We start from the raw sequence: 20,306 nt of genomic DNA, 5'->3' as shown, positions 1-20,306 counted from the left end.
GCATCCCTTCATGGGATTTGATCCCAGAGCTATAACTGTATTTCAGCTTTCTAAATGTCAGGTATTGACTAATTTTTAGTTATCAAGTATAAGGGCAAAAAAAAAAAGTGTATAACAGCTGTAAATTTTTTGAAGCTCATGTAATCTGAAAACGGACACACAATTGCATGTCAAGTTTCAGCCCAAAGCAGAATTTCACGGATAAATTACACAGGCCTAGCAATACTGGGATTATAATGGTAGCAGTGAAATGTTTCAAGTACAGCAGTGCAAACAATAACAAATTACCATATGGTTTTACCGCTTCAACACAAAATAAATACTCTACAAGTATCAAATTTGAAAACATCAAAGCAGATTACTATGAATCAAAATTAAATTTTCATATAATGTTGTAAGTTATATAGTCTATAAAGCCTTTCCTTAATTGTCATAATTTGGAACAAATTAAATATTTTTTTAGGAAGCAATGATGTGGCCATTCACAGACCTTTAAAATGATAAATCAAAAATAAAAGCTAAATCTGCTGAGTATGATTTTCTGTCATCTGTCATATTTGCTGGCAAATCTGAACAATAGAAGCTTAAATTACTGTTTCAAACTGACTAAATGAGCAGAATAACCCCTTATTGAAGAAGCCCTACCTTTCTGTTGAGTACAAGTGCAGCATCATAAATGAGTTATAATAAACTATACACACTATAATATTTGAGAGATACACATTCAAAAGTTTGTATTTGCATAATTGCAAGGAATTAAATGCCCTTAAGATTTTAAAGAATACCAATAACACTTAATTGACTATTATTCATCATTACAACTTCACAACATTAAGAATAAACCTCAGCTCCTCCAGCCATCTTGTGTGACCACAGGTAAAACAGATATGAAAATATTATTTTCCCATTGTACTTATGACCGACAGCAGAAAAGAAGATAAAGTCACTGTTGCGACTGTTGATGGGGCTGTTTTCATACATGTCAAGATGACACCCAATGAAAACCATCCAACTTAAGGTTAAAATATCCCAGGAAAGCATAGGTTTTTTAGCAATACCTTAAGGCTCAGACAAAAATATATAACTGGTAAGTGATTAAAATAAAGACAATCTGAGAAAAGCATTCATGTTCTGAACCCTCATATATGGACTTACTTTGGAGAAGACATCTGTGAAAAGAAGAAAGGACTCAAGTGCTTAGTGCCTGCAGTTTGTTCCTCCTGGTATAGCACATTAATTTGTAATTTGTGTGTGTTCAGAAGGCCTGAAAAATATGTACATATGATTGGACAGCACAAGCATAACAAATATGATAAAACATGTTGTTTGTATAACTTTAGAAGGTTGAATCTTTCTGGTTTATCCACTGAGAAAACAATGAACAATATCTAGAATTACTTTTTTTTATTGCTTATGAAGTAATAGGATTAAACTCAGTATTTTCCAAATGAAACCTTTATTAATTTAAATTTGCCTATTTGTAAATGTAATAGTTCAGACCATGTCTATCTTCTGAATAACAGAAATACCAAAAAGGTTATTTTCAGAACATGCTCATTTTACTTCCAGGATGACTGATGGATTAGGTCATTGTCACCCAGCATGCACAGACAAACACAACTAAAAGATTATAGAAGAAAATCACACACAGAACGAAAAAAAATAATAAGAAGAAAGAGACGAACAGGTAGTCCACAGCACTCTTGATACATCATTCTATAACACTTGCCTCCCTGAAGAAACCGATGTCAGAATTTCATTGGGTAAATGTAGGAGAAAATTTGTGCCTGCATATGGAGTTTTCTTTTCTCTCTAGTATGAAAATTACTAAAAGAACAAGCATAAGTGGATACCTAAGTAATATACAGTGAATTGTAAAAACCTAAGGATCAGAGCCTACAGATCCAACGATATTAAAATTCTCTGGAATTGCAACTACAGTAGAAGGAGAAAAAAAGCATGTAGTCAACAAAATTCACTGTGTTTCTAGTTGTTTGTATTTCTGTAGCATAATCTGTGACAAATTCTTTATCTGTTCTTAATAAAATCCTTTTAGAATTTCATAATATTTTTAACCAAATAATCCTAAATTAAGAAATAAAACCACAAACAAAGTGATCTAACTAATAACATGTTGTACTTAAGTGGTTTTGAAGCACAATAAAAATCAGATTAATTTTTGTGTCAAAAATCAAATGTCAGTATGGAAAGCATTTTTTGTTATGATTGTGATGAATATTAGACATTTTCAAAGATGGAATTAACTTTGGAACATCCACAGACTTTATTAAAAATTGAAGGGAGAGCTATTATTTGCTTCCAGAATCCTAGTTCAGAATAACTAGGCTTGAGGAGAGCAAATGGAAAGAAACTGGGAGACAAAGAAACAGATGTTTCTGCTTAACTATATATTAAAAAAATAAACAAAACAAAAAAAACCCCAGTATATTGCACAGGTCCTACTGCCATAAGCAGTTCTACAGAGTTTGCAAAGATGTGTCAAAAGCCAATTCCTTATAAACACACCACCACTGATACAGCGAGTGTTGCATTAGAAATCCACTCCTCAGCACCAGCTCTGCCCAAAGGTGGTCTCTGAGCCATCCCATGCCAGGACAGGACCCGGAATGGATGACTCGCCCCAGAAAGGGGGGGGGAGGGTGTTAACCCAAGTTCTTATTTCAACACGCTTGTAAAAAACGTGGGTAGAGCCCCTCCCAAATCTTCGTTCACGAAGCCTAGCCATTATGATGATGATGATGATTAATAAATCCCTTGGGGTGGATTAGAGTGAAACAACACTGAATAATTGGTGTTTGAAAACATATATATGTCGGGTTTATTTTAGAACAATTTTGTTTCAAAAGTAAACAGATATGTTGCCATTTTGGGTGTTATCATCTATATCTCTCATCTATACTAATATGGTATGAAGACAACCTTTAAGGAAAATGCATAAGGGAGAGAAAGGAAAGACAGGATAAAGGTAAGGGAGAGTAAGAGAAAGAAAAGATGAGAGTAGAAACATGTATACAGTTGCTGCCCACGGGGTACAGTGATGAAACCTGGTAGTTGCAGCTTCCATGTCTGTCAGTTGAAGTGGTGGTCTTGATCTACTGGGGATGGGAGAGGGAAGCCCACACACTCAAAGAAGTTATGAGTTATTATATCCATGGATAGTGTCACAGGCCATGCCACAAGCCCCCAGCATCTCCTGGGCCTGCGCAGAGTTCCTGTGAGGGGCATGGTAAAAACGTTTTTCCCTTTCAGGATTGGCAGGGGGATGGGCTTTGATGGACCATGCCATGAACCGCCAACATCTCCAACAGCCCACTGCAGAGTCCATGTGAAGGGCGTGGTAAACATGGCTCTTCCTGCCTTTTCAGGACTTGACACCTTTAGCAGCACTGGAGGGGGGATGGGCCCAGCGGCCTCTTCCTGGCCTGCAAAAGTCCCCTGGCAATCCTAGAATGCATAAATCATTAACCGTTTCAGCTACAAGAGAATGTTTGGGGTGTTACTTGTCCCACCGCCGAGGGAAATTTTCTTCCTTTACAGGAAGACCTTCTGTCTCTGGCATTCCAACTGCCTGCTTGTCTTACTTCTGTAGCTGGGATTTCTTGTCCTTCATGCTATATCACTCTTCAGTCACAAACTGTCAATGCTGTGCAGATATAATTTGAATTTCTTTTTAATCCATCCTCTGGTATAACTTAACAAGAGCAAATAGAAAGGAAAATGGAAAGTGAAGAGTATAATGAGGAAGAACAGAATAATCATAAAATTGTAGAATTATAGAATAGCTTGGGTTGGAAGGGTCCTTAATGATCATCTAGTCCCAAGCCCCTGCTATGGGCAGGGACACCTTCCACTAGACCAGGTTGCTCAAAGCTTCATCCAACCTGGGCATGAACACTTCCAGGGATGGGGCATCCACAGCTTCTCTGAGCGATCTATTCCAGTGTCTCACCATTCTCACATTAAAGAATTTATTCCTAATATCTTGTTCGGAGATATTAGGAACCCTTTCAGTTTAAAGTCGTTCCCCCTTGTCCTATCACTACCTGGACTTGTAAAAAGTCCCTCTCTGTCTTTCCCATAGGCTCCCTTCAGCTACTGGAAGGCTGCTGTAAAGTCTCCCCACAGCCTTCTCTTCTCCAGGCTGAACAACTGCAACTCTCTCGGCCTGTCTTCATAGGAGAGGTACTCCAGTCCTCAGAACATCTTTGTGCCCCTCACATCTGGAACCACTCTAGCAAGTCTACATCTTTCTTGTGCTGAGAACCCCAGAGCTGGGCACAGTACTATAGGTGGGATCTTATGAGGGCAGAGTAGAGGGGCAAAATCACCTCCCTCAACCTGCTGCTCACACCTCTTTTGATGCAGTCCAGGATGCTGTTACCTTTCTGGGCTGTAAGTGCACACACTGTTGGCTTATGTCCAGCTTTTATCCAATAGAATGCCCAAGTCCTTCCCTGCAGGGCTGGTCGCAATGAGTTCTTGTCGCAGACTGTACTTTTGTTTGAGATAGCCCCAACCCAGGTGCAGCACCTTGCACTTGGACTTGTTGAACCTCGTGAGATCTCCATGGGCTCACTTCATGAACTTGTCCAGGTCCCAGTGGATGGCATCCTGTCCTTAAGGTGTGTCAATCACACAACTCAGCTTGGTGTCATCTGCAATCTTGCTCAGGTGCACTCAATATTGATGTCTATGTCATTGATAAAGATACAAAAGAGCACTGGTCCCTGGTCCCAAGACAGCCCTGAGGGACACCACTTATCACTGAACACATGGACATAGAGATTTGTCCACAACTCCATCCAGCCAATTCCTTATCCACCAAATAGTACAACTTTCAAATCCATACCTCTCCAGTTTGGAGATAAGAATGTCATATGGAAATGATAATTTCTCTACTGAGTAACAGAGAATGTCCATGACTTTGTTTTTGAATGGCATTTTCAGTTAAGGAATTTATCCAGTCACCATACTTTGCCACAATCACCTTTTTAGATATACATATAGCTTTTAGGCCACACTATAAAATATATTGTGACATATTGTTATTGTGATAGCTAACTCCCATTAACATGTCTGGTCCTTACTTTCTAATTGAGTTGGGAAACTGAAAAGACTGAATTTGTTGATATTCCGTTGAGACAACTTAGAGAGATACCAGAAGGGATGGGGAGAAGATGAACTGATGTTTGAATTTGAAACAATCATCCTCTATTTGACGCGAAGAGTCAAAGACAGAGGTACAGTTTTTATGGTTTTGAATAAATATGTAATCTATATTTGTATCAGTAATGAAAATTTATTTCTGAGCCTTTTCCATACATCTGTCATTATTGTACTCCTTGCCTCTCAATTGCCTCAATACAGGGTAATGTTTAAAAGTTGTACAGAAGCTTAAAACAATATTATCATTCTGTTAGTTTGTTTTATCATACAGGAATACTTCTGCTCTCTGGAGGTTGCATCAGATTTCTTCCTTACAAACAACCTGTCACAAGAAAAATGAACCAATACAGTTAATTTTTAGATTAAAATATTTGGGAGTTGGCAAAAAATATTATGGATGGAGCTATATAAACTGAAATTTATTTGACTTGTTGATACAGAATCACTCTTTTAATTAGTCTTCCTATTAATAAATTCATAAAAGAGACCATGAGCTCAATACCTCTGAGGTAGCTCAACATTTCTGCGTTTTATGAGCTTTTTCTTTTTCTCTCCAGAATAGAGTCTGGGCCAAATGGCAAAACTGGAACTGCCGCTGCTTCTAGATGTATGAGTAAAATTAAGAAGTCACTGGCCAATAATGTTAACCAAAATGCTCACACTGTGCTTTTGTGACTGCTAACTCAAGCAAAAAAAAACATTTTCCATTTTTCTTCTTAGTCTATAAAATTGGATTAAATCCAGCCTCTATTAAAAGCTGTCAGACATACAGCACAAATTCTCAAGTCTTGGTATAGAGCCAAAATAGATGGCTCATCACTTTCTCACTTGCATTACTCATGTGAGAGAAAAATACCATAGACAAATGGAAAAGTAAGTTTATCAGCATCAGAAAATCTACAGAAAATTATGGTGATACAGAAATAATTTCAAAATAAATGATCCTCATTGTGAATGTTTTGTTATTGTACTTTTTAGGTAGTTTTGCTTAGTGCTAGGCATTTAAAACTAAAATAAATTATGAATTTTCATAGAAAATATACTTAAGCTTCGTGGGCATTTACTTGCTTAAAAAAGGGGGACAAACAGTGTCTAGGGTATCCAGCACAGATCTGTGCATTTAATTGCAGATAACCATTTTTTGTAAAGGTGGATCCCACACTGCTTAAGTACATTTGTCTTTTGATTAAGGGTTGTAGGAACTCCTGACAAATGTAAATGTAATTAAAGCTAGAAAGCCTCAAATTGTTTACAACTATTGAACATAGGTATGGAAAACAACACTTGCAGAGATTCCTCTGGTGGTAGATCTGTTGACCATTCCCTTTTTGTGACACCGGCAATTTATCTCTTCTTCGCAGTGCGGCCTGAGAACTCACTTTCAGCTCTGTCCCACAAAGCAGATTCAGGAAACAAGAAAAAAGCTGAAGAACTGTTCAGCAAATGAAGAACTTGTGTCTTTCACTAGGTAAAAACATAAGTAGACCCTCAGCTTACTATATGATCCAAAGCACGTATATAATCTTGCCAAGTGTCTCAGAATAGAAGCCACATTCCTCCAGCACACATCTGGGCCTACATGTTACTAAAAATGTACTACCAGTAAAAACTTCCAGTGACATTTAGATAGGCTTGTACTAGTTTCTAGGCAAAACTATGGAAATTATTATGTGTGGTTTATTTTGTAAAGAAATATAGAGTATTAATATAAATAATGACATTTGATGTAATTTCACAAAAAACGAGTTTTCAGGCTGATTGCATTTCATACTGAAATTACAAGTTTGGTTTACAAATTCAGCTATCTAAATGAAATAAATTGAATATTATTAGAATTTTGAATGTTTATAAGTGTGCCATATTGGTTTTTTTAAAATATTAAAATTATCTAATAAACATGACCGTCAATAGGAAATGGTCATCAAATTATGGCAACGATTTGGCTTTGCAGAAATGCTGAAAATGACGGAATTTATCATTACTGATGAAATTTTAAATACGCAAATGAAATCACAAAGCCACAACAGCTGAAATTTAGGCCGCATTTATCACAAGGGGAGGAAGATTATACCTGGTAATAGTTGTATCTTAAACACCCAGAAAATGGAACTGTGGTGATCTAAGATGCTACTGTCTCCATCCACTTGGTCTTTCTTGTATATATAGCAAATTGTACAGTGCAGATTGAAAAAGAAAAGAAAATAGACCCAAACAAACCCCCCCATCATTCTCATCTTGGATGAAAATGGCCATTTTCATAACCTGGAACACTAATGCAAAGGCCCAGTAAAAGTTTTCTACAAGGCTTTGCACCAGACACTTGAGCTGTAGGCAGATTTTTGCAAGCCTTTTAAAGATTCTCAGGTTAGTCCGTGTTGCTTTTTCTTTAATACTGGCTCTTCCTTACTACGTCATTGATGAACTTTGCCATTCTACACCTACAGAAGGTTTTAGCAACTAGGATAATCAGTTGCATAGCAGCTGTCCTTGATTCATAACAGACTTGTTTCATAACTTACTGTTTTCCTTTCTGTCCATGCCAAGAAAGCCACTAAAACTGAACCAGAATTCATGATGCAAATTTCTTTATTTTTCTGAAAGATATCTTTATTGCTGTTTCTGTCTTGTCACTTAATATATGGAGAAGGTGATGAAGATAACCTCCAAAAAAAGAAGATAAATCTTGTAATATTTTGCTGACACTCACAACTCATTGCTAAACAGTGAAGTCTTCCTTCAAGAAAAACAAATTCCAGCTTTTGAACCATGGAGGGAAAGTGGAAAAAGTTTTTACTCTATTACCTTTGAGTTTTTAGAAACTCAAGCTTCTTTTGAAAGAGACATTTCTGCTTAGATTACAAAGTAGACCTGTATCCTTGTGCTCGTTTTACTTAAAAAACCCCTTTTGCTTATAGTGACTCTGTTCATATTTACAGGTGTCAGTTTGTCTGATAGCTTAGCTTCCATGTTTGTTACATGATAGCCCTGATGCTGGCTATCAATCCCTTCAACTCCTTTTTCCATACACTATCACTTTGAGGCTGTGACGGTTCATCAGGTAATGTGAGTGTGATTATACTAGAAAGATAGATTAGCCCCAGATTAATTAAAATATTAATTAATCATTAGTAACTAATCAGTAAAAACAAAGTAGAATCATACAGCCATAGAATGGTTTGGGTTGAAATGGACCTTAACTATCATCTAGTTCCAAACTGCCTGCCATAGGCAGGCATGCCTTGCCCTAGATCAGGTTTATCAGGGCCCCATCCAAGCTGGCCTTGAACGCTTCCAGGAATAGGACATCCACAACTTCTCTTGGCAACCTGTTCCAGTGTCTGACCTCTCTCACAGTAAAAAATCAATTCCTAATATCTAACATCTAATCTAAATCTTTCAATTTTAAACTGTTACCCTTCATCCTGTTACTACACTCCCTGATAAATATTTCCTCCTCATCTTTTTTGTCAACCCCATTTGGGTAATGGAAGGTTGCTAGAAGGTCTTCTCCAGGCTGAGCAGCCCCAACTCTCTCAACCTGCCTTCAGAGCAGAAGTGCTCTATCTTCAAGGCCCTTCTCTGGACCTGATAGAGTAGGTCCATGTGTTTCTGGTGTTGGGGACCCCAGAGCAGGACACAATACTCTAGGTAGGGTCTCACAAGAACAGAGTAGAGGGGAAGAATCACCACCCTTGACCTGTCATCCACACTTTTGGTGCAGACCAGGATACAGTGGGTTTTCCAGGCTGTGAGCACACATTGATGAGACATATTGTGATCCTCACCCACCAATACCCCCAAGTCCTCTGCAGGGCTGCTTTCAGTCCACTCATCACGCAACCTGTAACCGTGTTTGAGATTGCCCTGACTCAGGTGCTGGACCTTGCACCTGGCCTTTTTGAAGCTCATGAGGTTCCCATGGTCCCAATCCTCAAGCCTGTCAAGGTCCATGTGGATTGCATCCCTTCGCTCAAGTTTATAGTCCTGTCCAATCCTTGACAAAGATGTTAAATAATACTTGTCCCCGTGCCAATCACTGAGGAATACCCCTTGTCATTGGTCTCTACCCACACATCAAGCTGTTGACAACTCTTTGAATGTCTCCATCCAGATGATTCCTTTTCCATGAAGCGGTCCACCTGTCAAATCCGTGTGTCACGGTTTTAGAGACAACCATGTTGTGTGGGGCAGTGTCCAATGTTTTGCGCAAATCCAGGTAGATGATGTCAGACCCTCCTTTTATCCACCAAGGCTGTAATGCTGTCATAGAAGAGCACTAATTTTGTGAGCAAAAATAAACAGCAAAAAACCAACAAGTTATGAATAATAACAGAACATATGAGGCTCCTCATGTGAGGTAAGTTCTCCTCTGGCACAGTCACTCTGCAGAGGATTCAAAATGTTGCCACCTCTTCCTACAGGCCAGAATCCCAATTTACTGTCACACATACCTCATTTACCATCTCTCTCTCAAACACACTTAATGCATACATCAGCTTTGATTTACCATGACAGCTTTGTATCATCAGTGTTTTGTTATGGGCTTTGCAATGAAATATTACTTTGAATGATTTCAGTTGGCTCTTTCATCTTCTGTTCCTGTTCCTTCCTCATGTTATTTTCAGTTCCTAATCTCCACTTATTTGCTTCTTTATACTACTTTTAGAGATTACATTCACACATCTCCAGGCAAGCATTTGTTACTTGGCAATTGTCTTAGCTCCCTTTTCAGACATTAACTGTAATAATTTCTGAACCCAAAATTGCCTCTGGCAAATTTGTGGTGCCAAGAGATGGCTATGTAAACTCCTCCATGAGGTTATTGTATCTATAGCAAAAGCTGGAATAATCTGAGTGGTTTACTTTTGGTAAGTACACATTTTTCAAAATTCTTTTCTTGACAGAACCCTTTGAGCATATTATAGACTAAAGCAAGTCTCTGTTTCTATCTGAATATATAAATAACATTTTCATGTCATGCAGTCTGACAAGTTGCTCAAAGGCAGGCACCGTGTAGAGGGCAATGACATTTCAGCTAAAGTGAGTGTATATCCTTATGGCAATAATCAATATCTCCATTTTATTACTATAGAGAATCTAAAATTTTGTCCTTGACCACATTAGACCCTGCCAGTGCTCAACTACCTTTATGCAATGGAGCAAAACCCTTATCTAGTTGTTGTGGTTTAACCCCAGTAGACAGTTAAGCCCCTCACAGTTGCCCAGTCACTGCCCCACAGCAGGATGGGAGAGAGAACTGGAAGGGTAAAAGCGGGAAAACTCGTGGGTTGAGACAGAGTTTAATAGGTAAGGCAAAATACCTTCTCAGCAGTAGGTATTCATCCATCTCCAGGAAAGCAGGACTCCTTTGCACATAGTGGTTATCTGTATAGACAAATGCCCTAACTTCAAAGGTACCCATTTCTTTCCTCAGTTTTTATTGCTGAGCAGGACATCATACATATGGTATGGAGTATCCACTTGGTTAGCTGGGGTCAGCTGTCCCATCTCTGTCCCTTCTCAGCTTTTTTGTGCATCCCCAGAGTAATTACTGGTGGAGCAGCATGAGAAGCACATCAGTCCTTGACACTGTGTAAGCATGGTTCAGCAGTAGTTGCATTATCATCATAGTTTTGGTCACGTATCCAAACCAGCACCATAGAAGCTACTACGAAGAAGACTAACTCTATTCCAGCCAAAACCAGTAGTGAACAAAACAAACAAGTAAACAAAATCTAAAGTACAGAGTGCTCATATATATAATATATTCCACAGAGATAAAGAGTATAGAAGATAGTTTCTGTTTTCATTAATGAAGCTGGACTATGCTGTCTATTCATGAGAGATTTTTAATAGCAGTTTTATACCGAAGATAGGTGATTATTCCATAAATATTTTTTAAAGTAAGAGGTGAAATGAATCTATCTATAGTTATTTTTTAAAATTTTGTTACTTTTCCAGTGCTCTTGTTAAAATATCATAATGTGAGAAACTGCTGGAGTATACTGACTACCACAAACTACAAAGTAGCGATCAATATTTTAGTAAATCTTGACTGAGACCAATTTTTTCTTGGATTAATTTCAAAATCAAAGCAGAGTAGGAGCACTGGGGATTTGACCTATGGTGCAGCTTCCTGGACTGGCTGTGTGCTCCACAAGAAACCAAACCATTGCTGTCAACCAAAATTGCAGCAATGATAGCAACGAGTCAGGGAATACCATGAACTCACAAAGGGCATAAACAACACCAACGCAATATGTCTAAAAGTGATTTCACAAATCAGTGTAAATTCTTTGGAAAACAAAGAGATTAGGCTGGTCAGGCATCAGCTGATGACACTTCAGGTTGTGTGAGCTTTGCATTTCAGTTCTAAATTATATATCAGCTAGCTGTTATGCAACAATGCACTGCATCCCTATGACATGCTGCTATACTAGATAAATTGTGTACAAATTTAAACCCAAATTCCATCTTTTCTAAAGTAACAAAAAATCTCCTAGCTCCATTTCAGTTAAATTCAAAGTCAAGGAGTACCAAATATAATTAGTTTATGTCCTGTTATGGTAACTTAAGGAGCAGGTGCACAATTGTGCTCAGTTGAATAGTATTTTTCAAACCAAAAGCAGTAAGCATTTCAAGTATTTCCACCTGCCTTGTGATCACATCCTATCTCAACGACTGCTTCTCATCGCCACACTACTCAGAGGTAGCCTGGGGATAGTCCATCTGGTATGTTCAGTGGTATGCTAACCTGTGAAGCCTGTTTGCCCAAGAGAACTTTAAAATACTCAGAGTAGTGTGTTTGAAAGCTAGGCTATGAGAATGCAAGATGAATCTGTTCAGGGAGATAATCTTAGGGCCTCAAGATGACTTTCATGTAAAATATAGATGTAATCCATCGCTCTATTTAAAATAAAAAAAATAAAAAAATTCTTTCTGTACTACAACTGGTAAAAAGTTTTAGAGGTTTCTCATTGCTGTTTTTTTTCTATTTGTTCACTTGAGAGAATTTTATCACACTTAAATTAACCTAGTTCCAGATATGTCTCTATTTTCATGTGCAAATTATGTTCCCACCTTGAAGGGTGACATAATAAGGTCTTTAAACTTTTGTATTTCAAACAGATTGTTTTCCTCTTTCAGTCACAGCTCCTGCAGCCCCACACCCAGCTCCCACTGGCAGGGACAGGGAGAACCCAGCCCCTCAGCCCAGCCTGGAAGCCCCACAGTGGCTGCTGGGTCAGAGGGGGCCGGGAGGGGATGGCCAGAGGGTCCAGAGCAGGTAAAACCAAAGGCACATGTTTGCCACATGGCCCTCCTTGGCCACCACAGCGTACAAGGTGCTGCCAACGCTGCTCAGGGTGATGGAGGACTGGCCACTGCACAGCGTGTCCACCTCCAACAGAGACCACGTGGATGTCTTTGCCCTGGCTGTGAGTTTCTGCAGCGACTCTCCATCCTCCCCCACCGCTGCATCTCCCTCAGGCCTTGGGCTGCAAATGGGGCTGAGGGGCAGGTTCAAGGGCAGCAGGCTGGCTTGGCACAGATGCCAAGCCTTGCCCCCAGTGGCTGCAGCTTCTTTTGGGAATGGATTCCTTTCAAGCTGGGGCAGGTTGGCCAGGCTGGGGGAGGCCCCAGGGCCCATGGCAGTGTGTCACAGGGCCCTTTGTGACACGGTGGCCGTCGCCCAGGGGATGGGACAATGTCCTTTGTGACCCGTGATGATAAAGGTGTTGGCGGCAATGCGGCCACGCCACCGTGCTCGGAGCGGGCGACTGGGCAGGACGGGACAGAGCGGTGCTGTGAGGAGCCTCCTCGCAGCCAACTCCTTTCTCGTCGACCAGGAGCGTTTCTGAGAGCTTTCTTTCGAATAAGATCCCTCGAGGCCACAGCACAGGAGTTGGGGACCCAGAGCGTTTCTGAGGTGACCCCACTCCCTGTGGGAGTGGCCCTCGAGGCCAGGCCACGGGCCTTGGTGACCCGGAGCTTTTCCGAGGAGCCATCAGTGCCTGTGGCAGCGGCCCTTGAGGCCATTTTTTGAGACTTTGCCACCGGTGGCTTTTCCAAGCCATCAGCAGCCCCTGTGGCAGGAGCCCCACAGGCCATTGAGTGACACTTGGCCACCAGGGGTTTTTCCGAGGTTTCTCTCCCGCAGGTGCCCTCAAGACCAGACTGTGCCATGGCGGGGGGATGCTTCGGCCTGTGCCGGCTGCTCCAGAGGAAGAGGAAGAACAGGAGAGGCCCTGGAGCTGGCCCAGCACAGGAAGTAGAGGAGGAGGTGCAGCACTTCCAGCCACTGCAGCAGGGTAAGTGCTGGAGCTGGGCCACAGGGATGGTGGCTGAAGCCAGCTGGGCCCCTTGCCGTCCCCTCTGGACATGGCCAGGGAAAGGAAGGGGAAAAGAGGGCCCAAGGCTGATCCCCCCGGCATCCGTGCTCCATCCCCTGGGCATCCCAGGGCTGGCCCTGCCTGTGGAGCGCAGGGCAGGGCTGTGTTCTCTGGCCTCTCCCGTGGCCCCTCAGCTCTGGCTGCCTTCGCTTTTTGCCAGATCCAGGCCGGGACCGCCCAGAAGAGCAGGACCGCGCCCGTGGCCGCTTGCGCAGGGCAGTTCAGGTACCTGCAGCCATCCCCCCCTGGGCTGGGCCTGCTGTCCCTGCTCTGCCTGGCACTGCTGTCAGAGCACTCCATGCCACTTCCCTCTCTTCCCTGCCCTTTCTTCTCCTGCAGAGGTTGCTGAAATTCGTGGGTGTTCGGCGCAGAACAGCCACGACCGCACCGCCCGAGCTCACGGCACAGCCTGACACCAGCGCAGCCGAGCTCGAGGCGGAGGCTGATGTCAGCACTGCACCGAGGGACTGTGCAGACAGCGGTGACATGGAACCCATGGATTGTGCAGCCAGTGGTGACATGGCACTGACTGATGGCACAGCAACCTCGGACATGGCACCGACTGATTGTGCAGCCAGTGGTGACGTGGCACCCATAGATGGCACAGCAACCTCAGACAGAGCAGTGACCAGTGGCACAGAAACCACCTACATGTCAGCAACCGATTGCGCAGCCAGCTGTGACGTGGCACGGGTTGATGGCACTGACACCTCTGACACGTCACAGGTTGAGGGCACAGAAACCTCTGACACATCACCAGTTGAGGGCACAGCAACCTCGGATGTGGCAGTGATTGATGGCACAGAGACCACCGACATGGCAGCAACCAATTGCGCAGCCAACTGTGACATGGCACCTCTTGATGGCACAGACACCTCTGAGACGGCACCGGTTAATGGCAGAGCCACCTCTGACACAGCACAGATTGAGGGCACAGAAACTTCTGACATGGCACCGATGGATGGCACAGCCACCTGTGACACCGTGCTGGCCGACACCGAGACAAGTTCTGACAGGGCACCAACTGATGTCGGGGCCAAGGCTGACGCCGCAACTGAGGGCATCACAAACACTGACTGCATGCCCATGCACAGTGTGACTGATGCTCCCAGTCTGGATGTTTTGGAGCAGAAAACTGTCTCCAGTGCAAATGAAGTAAGCAACCTGTGGCCAGGGCTCGAGCCCCACAGGGGTCTTGTGGCTGCCTGAGCCTTTGAGGCCAGCAGAGTGTGGTGGGAAGGGAAGCCTTTCCCGTGGCAAGCTGGGCAACCTGCTGGCTCTGGCAGCTCTCCAAGTGTTCCCCACTCCCCTCCAGGTGCCGGCCAGTGTCAGCCCCATCCACCAGTGGCTCACATGCCAGGAGTCTGCAGAGGTCAGGCCGCCCGTTGCCATCCGCAGGCTGGCCCACGTACACCCTGGGCACGTGGTGATGACTCTCCTGCACTGTGCCCCAGCGTGTGACAGGTACAGGGCCCAGCCGCTTTGCTGCCTCAGGGCTCACCAGCCTTTACAACCCAGCCCCCTGGCCAGCCTGTCCCTCCTGCTCTGCCAGACTGACCCTGAGTTCCAGGACCCTCTGGCCCCTCCAGTTCCCAGCCCTGGCATGTCAGTCCCCGATCCTGCTGCCATGTGCCCTCCCTGCCCCTCAAGGCACCGTGGCTCTGTCACCTGGGCCCTCAGAGCTGTCAAGACCCAGACCCCCCTGACCCAGAGCTCTGGCTCCACAGAGCTGCTGCAATCCTGTGGAGGACCATCGCCTCCTCGGCCACCACAGCGTACAAGGTGCTGCCAATGCTGCTCGGGGTGATGGAGGACTGGCCACTGCATAGCGTGTCCACCTCCGACGGAGACCACGTGGATGTCTTTGCCCTGGCTGTGAGTTTCTGCAGCGACTCTCCATCTTCCTCCACCGCTGCATCTCCCTCAGGCCTTGGGCTGCAAATGGGGCTGAGGGGCAGGTTCAGGGGCAGCAGGCTGGCTGGTCCCCCTGGCTCTCCCTGGTCTCTCCCTCCCTCTGGGCACTGATGGTGTCTCCACATGGCTTTCTTGCAGGCAACCCTGGCCCTGTGGCTGATGGTCCAGGAGCCCCAGTGCCAAGATGCACTCTTGGTTCATGCCCCTCGTCTCCTGGTGGCTCTGCTCTGCCAAGTTTCTATGAGCACAGAGCAGATGCCAGAGGAGGTCAGCACCTTCTGGAGGGGATGCCAGGAGCAACATGGCCTTCCCACCCACCCCAACAGGTGCTCCATGCCCGTCCCCTCTCCCTACCGTGCCCTCGGGGCTGGGGCCAGGGCTCCCAGCGTGACGTGGCCTTTGCTCTGCACACAGCTTTGTGGTGCAGACCATCCAGGCCCTGCTCTGGCGGCTACAGTGGGACCAGGAGCTGGTGTCAGTGGAGCGCAAGCGTGGTTGGGACGCGCTCCTCTCTGCTGACACCCACCACTACGCGGTGGGGCTGCTGGCCAGGTGAGACAGCCTTGTCCCCGCTGCCTGCGGCATCTCTGCCCTGGGCATGGGACAGCCCACACAGCCCCTGTGGGTGTGGGCCAGAGGGCCTTGGCCCCAAGGGACAGCCCAACCAGTGCTGGCAGAGCTTTGCCCACCCGACTCAGGGCCGAGGCTTCCCTTTTTGCCCTGACAGGGAGATGCGCCGCGTGTTGGTCCCCTCCTATGGCCCGCTGGCAAGGCACCTGCTGGGGCTGCTCAGCAGGGAGGGGCCCCGCTGGGAGCTGCCTGCCCTGGCCTTCCTTGTCGAGGTGAGCCCGATGGCCAGTGCTGCCTGGCCCCGCTGCCTCCCCCTCTCTGCCCTCTGGCAGCCGCAGCTGCCCGGGACGGTGCCTGTGCCCTGTGCTGCTGCCTGGGCCCAGCCCTGGCCGGCTCCGTGCTCCTGCCGCCCAACCACCCCGGCACTGCTCTCTGCCTTCCAGGTCCTCGACTATCTGGATGTGAGCACCTGTCACGACAGTGTCCTGCAGATCCTGGCAAGGCACCTGCAGAGCCAGTGCCCAGAGAGGCGGCGCCTGGCTCTGCGAGGGCTCCTGGTGCTGAGCGTGGATCCCTCCATGGTGAGAAGGGGGTAGGGGCTGAAGCCACACGGGCAGCCTGGGGCTGGAGAGGGCAGTGGCTTGGCCTTGGCTGGACTTCGGGAGCTGTGGCAGCTGTTCCCAGCTCTCCTGCCTCCCTCTCCAGCTGCCCAGGCCCTGTGGGACAGGTCTTTGGCCTCTGGGCCCCGGGGCAGCAGCGTGGGCTTGCAGTGCCAGAGTGGCGTTGGTGGGGCAGCTGTTCAGGGCTTCCCAGCACAGCCTTGTGTTCCACCCAGGCCAAAGGCATCTGCAGCCTGTCTGAGCACCTCCTGGAGCTGCTGTGTGATGGAGATGGAGAGCTGGTCACGATGACCCTCTCCCTGTTCCGGAATGTGCTCCAGGATGGAGAAAACAGTGACGGGTTCAGCTCCACTACCTCGAGGTTGGCTGAGGCGCTCCGGCCAGTCTTTGACAACGTAAGGCTCTGTGCCCCCAGCCACAGGCACTGGGTGCTGCCAGCAAACTTGGTAGAGTTTCAGGCGTGGGCCTGGAGGGCCTGGAGCAGGCAGTGCTGAGGTCTTTGTGTCTTCTTTGGCCCCAGGACAACAGCCATGTGCAGCTGCTCTCCATTCGCCTCTTCCGAGAGGTGATGGACTTGCTGGCGGAAGAGGGAACAGAGCCCTGGGAGATGCAGGTGCGCCAGAGCCTGGTCCCACTGTTCTTCCGCTGGCATGACGAGAATCAGTGCGTGGCACAGGTGAGCACTGGTGGGCTCTGGTGTCCCCATGGCAGGGGCTGGGCTGCCTCCTGCCCTGGGGCTTCAAGGGTTCCAGCCTCCTGCTCACCTTGGAGCAGGGACACAGGGGCTGTGCCCTGGGCTGTGGTGCCATGTCCCACTCTCTGCTGCTCTGCAGGCCGCTTGGGAAGCGCTGCTCTGGGCTACAAGCTTCCTCCAGAGGAAGGACCTGGAGCAGCTGCTGAAAACGGAGCAGCCCTTCAGGTTCTGTGATTGCCTGGTAAGGACAAGCACAAAGGCCCAGCCCCAGGCTGGAGAAGCCCCCAATGTGTGCGGGGCTGGCCCTGTGCCCCTGCCCACTGCTGCCCCCCCAGATACCCCCCTACTCTCTGCAGATGGAAAAGGACATGAGCCAAAGGGGTGAGCACCTGCACCAGGCCCTGCCCTACCTGCAGAGCCCACAGGAGCCCCTGCGAGAGGCGGCCGTCAGGTTCATGGGTGAGCCCCAAGACCGCGGTCCCTCCCCGCCCCGCTGCAGCTCGGCCCCAGCCCCGGCTGCTGCAGCGGCAGCAGGATGCGGCCCAGGGATGTGCTGGGGAGCCCCGAGTGCCCTGGCGGCTGCTGCCACCCTCTGCCAGCCCAGCCCCGGGGCCTCCCGATGCGGAGCCCCTGGGGCCCTGACAGCCTCTGTGTTCCCAGGGGTGGCCGGTTGGCACATGAGGGAGCAGCAGCAAGACCTGTGGCCCATCCTCAAAGGTGAGTGAGGGCAGCAGGGCCTCCCTGGGGGCTGCCAGGGACCAGCACAGACCCTGGGCAGGGAGCTGTAATCCCTGCCCTGCCAGCGCAGGGCTCCCTGCGCGCCGTGGCCAGAGCACACACACATGGCAGGGGCAGGGTGCCCATTGGTGCCCAGCACTTTCCCGCTCATCCTCTTGGCCCCTGCTCCCTCCTGGCCGTGTCAAAAGCTGCCCGGCATGGCCCTGGCAGGAGGGGCTCCTCAGGTCTTCGCACAGCTGTGCTCTGACCCCGGCTCTCTTCCTCTGTCTTCCAGCCCTTACAGCCATGAGCGACGACGACTGCCCCTCCGTCTCCAACATGAGAGCTGCACTCATGGCCACTTACAGCCGTGCCATGAGAACTCCACCTGCTCCGCTGAGACGACCAATGTCCCTGCAACAGCCCCGCAACAGCCCAGGGACCACTTCTCAGCGCAGCTGCAGCTCCAGCTGATGCTGGGCCCAACTGAGCCAGCCCGCGAGGCCAGGCAGCTCCTGGCCTCTGCAGCCCCAGGGACGGCTCCCTTCTATCTATTCCCTTCTCCTCACCCCACTTCATCCCTCCCCTACCCCTGATGTTAATAAACCCTGGCTTTCTCCCCCTTATCTGTGTCTTGGTGCAACTGAAAGGGCACAAAACCTCATCCCTGCAGCTCACGGGGCCGCTCCTGCCTCTCTTTTGCCCCCTGAGCCGTGAGCACACCCCCAGGGACATGGGCACTTCAGGCTGCAAAGGGGCCTGTCCTGAAGGGCCACTTGCACAGCATTGTGCACTTGAAGATCTTGCTGATCTTCAGTGCTGGGTGTGCTGGGGTTCCCCAAGAAAACCCAAGACTTGGGTCATCCCTGGGGAGGCAAGGGGCTTGCTTCCCAAGGAAAATGCTTCCCAAAGAAGCACTGTCTCTATTGGCAGTGGGTAGGATTTCTTAGACCCAACAGAGAGTTTCAGGGCCTCACAGAGGGTCCGCCAAAGGCTTAGAAGTTCTGCGGCCTCTTTGTCATCTTTAATAGCTTTGTCCTGCAGACGGGCTCTGATTTTGTCCCATCGTTCCACATCACAAACAGTGTATGTAATTATGTTAGGATCATCGTCACAAGCCCATGCTAACAGCCACTTTAAGTCCATATCTGATAGCTCCCGCTGTTGCTTACACAAATTATGTTAAATACTTCGATTACATTCTTATGCTCTCTGGGTATAGAGTTCCCCATCACGTCCTCGGCTGCTTCCCTGCTGTCCAGCAGGAAGGTAATTGCAGTGCACCTGGGCTTCCTTTCAGCCCATCGTCCAGTCAAGCTATGCCACGGGTAAGACGTCCTCCCTCCGGCGTTTTATTAAGGTCCCTGTTTGGGCGCCACTCCTGGTGTATTAAATCATGGACTCAGCTCATCAGGGATACTGAGACCTTTTTTTGTTACAGTCGCTACCTTTTATACCATGTTAATATTACTATTTCTATCATGCTTCTGCCCCCTAGTTCCCTAAGGCAGCTTTCTACAGTCTCTGCTACTTCCCACAACCAGTCAAGGCCAAAACACTCCTGGTTGATCCTAACTAACTGAATGCAGCTGCTGCTGGCTTAACTTATTCCCACAGAAGCCCAACCGGCAGGGGAACAGAGAGGTAGCAGCTCCCTCAGCAAAGCTCCAACAGCCCTCCACAGTCCCTGGGCACGGCCCTAAATTCCCTCGCTGTGGTACCCCCAGATGCTCCATGGCCAGATCACCAGGATCCCAGCCGAGGTCTCCTGGCACCAAGATGGGCCCTGAGTGTCCCCGGGCTGCTTCCCCGGTCTCCAAGCAAGATCTGCCTGGCACCCCTGATTTGGGAGAGCAAGTCCTTGCTGCGCTTTTGGGTTGGAAGAACTGTTTCTCTTCTTTGCTGGTCTGCCTGTCTCTGCTGGCTTGCTGGGTGCCTCCACAGCAGCTTTGGTAAGGAGCTCGGCTCCTGTAGCAGCCTGGCTGTGCCATCCAGGCTTTGGAACTCCACGCAGGAGACAATGGCAAACAGACTCCAGCTCGCAATCAGACTCCATCTTCTAATCAGTCCACTCCATGGGTGTGGAGGGGGAAGGGATGGGTGGAACCTCACGGAGGGGGGGTGGCCTCGTGTCCCTCAGGGCAGCCCCAGGAGCTCACCTGGGCAAGCCCCGCAGTAGCTGTCAGTCCCAACCAGCCCGGGAAAACTGGAGCA

General features: G+C 47.4%; 1 protein-coding gene across 11 annotated transcripts; it reads left to right on the top strand.

Moving 5' to 3' along the window:
* Window positions 1-13,252: 13,252 nt before the first annotated feature.
* LOC108499951 (maestro heat-like repeat-containing protein family member 6) lies at window positions 13,253-18,699 on the top strand. 11 transcript variants are annotated; one of them, XM_017820320.1, is made up of 17 exons: window positions 13,253-13,496; window positions 13,738-13,802; window positions 13,917-14,075; window positions 14,109-14,158; window positions 14,324-14,732; window positions 14,893-15,041; window positions 15,305-15,452; window positions 15,630-15,817; window positions 15,906-16,043; window positions 16,219-16,333; window positions 16,505-16,642; window positions 16,897-17,076; window positions 17,202-17,357; window positions 17,515-17,616; window positions 17,732-17,834; window positions 18,036-18,092; window positions 18,388-18,699. In XM_017820320.1, the coding sequence occupies exons 1-17, from the start codon at window positions 13,370-13,372 to the stop codon at window positions 18,564-18,566; spliced, it is 2,463 nt and encodes an 820-aa protein (XP_017675809.1). In that variant the 5' UTR covers window positions 13,253-13,369; the 3' UTR covers window positions 18,567-18,699. The 11 variants fall into 11 exon arrangements, with proteins under 11 accessions (XP_017675809.1, XP_017675813.1, XP_017675807.1 ...); XM_017820324.1 differs by lacking the exon at window positions 14,109-14,158 and having other exon boundaries at window positions 13,917-14,097; window positions 14,164-14,336; window positions 14,502-14,732; XM_017820318.1 differs by lacking the exon at window positions 14,109-14,158 and having other exon boundaries at window positions 13,917-14,097; window positions 14,164-14,453; window positions 14,520-14,732.
* Window positions 18,700-20,306: the final 1,607 nt, after the last annotated feature.

This window comes from Lepidothrix coronata, unplaced genomic scaffold, assembly GCF_001604755.1.
Source record: "Lepidothrix coronata isolate B3197 unplaced genomic scaffold, Lepidothrix_coronata-1.0 Scaffold81, whole genome shotgun sequence".
NCBI classification, from domain to species: Eukaryota; Metazoa; Chordata; class Aves; order Passeriformes; family Pipridae; genus Lepidothrix; species Lepidothrix coronata.
Note: the sequence above shows the minus strand (reverse complement) of the source record. Positions and strands in the feature narration are given on the sequence as shown.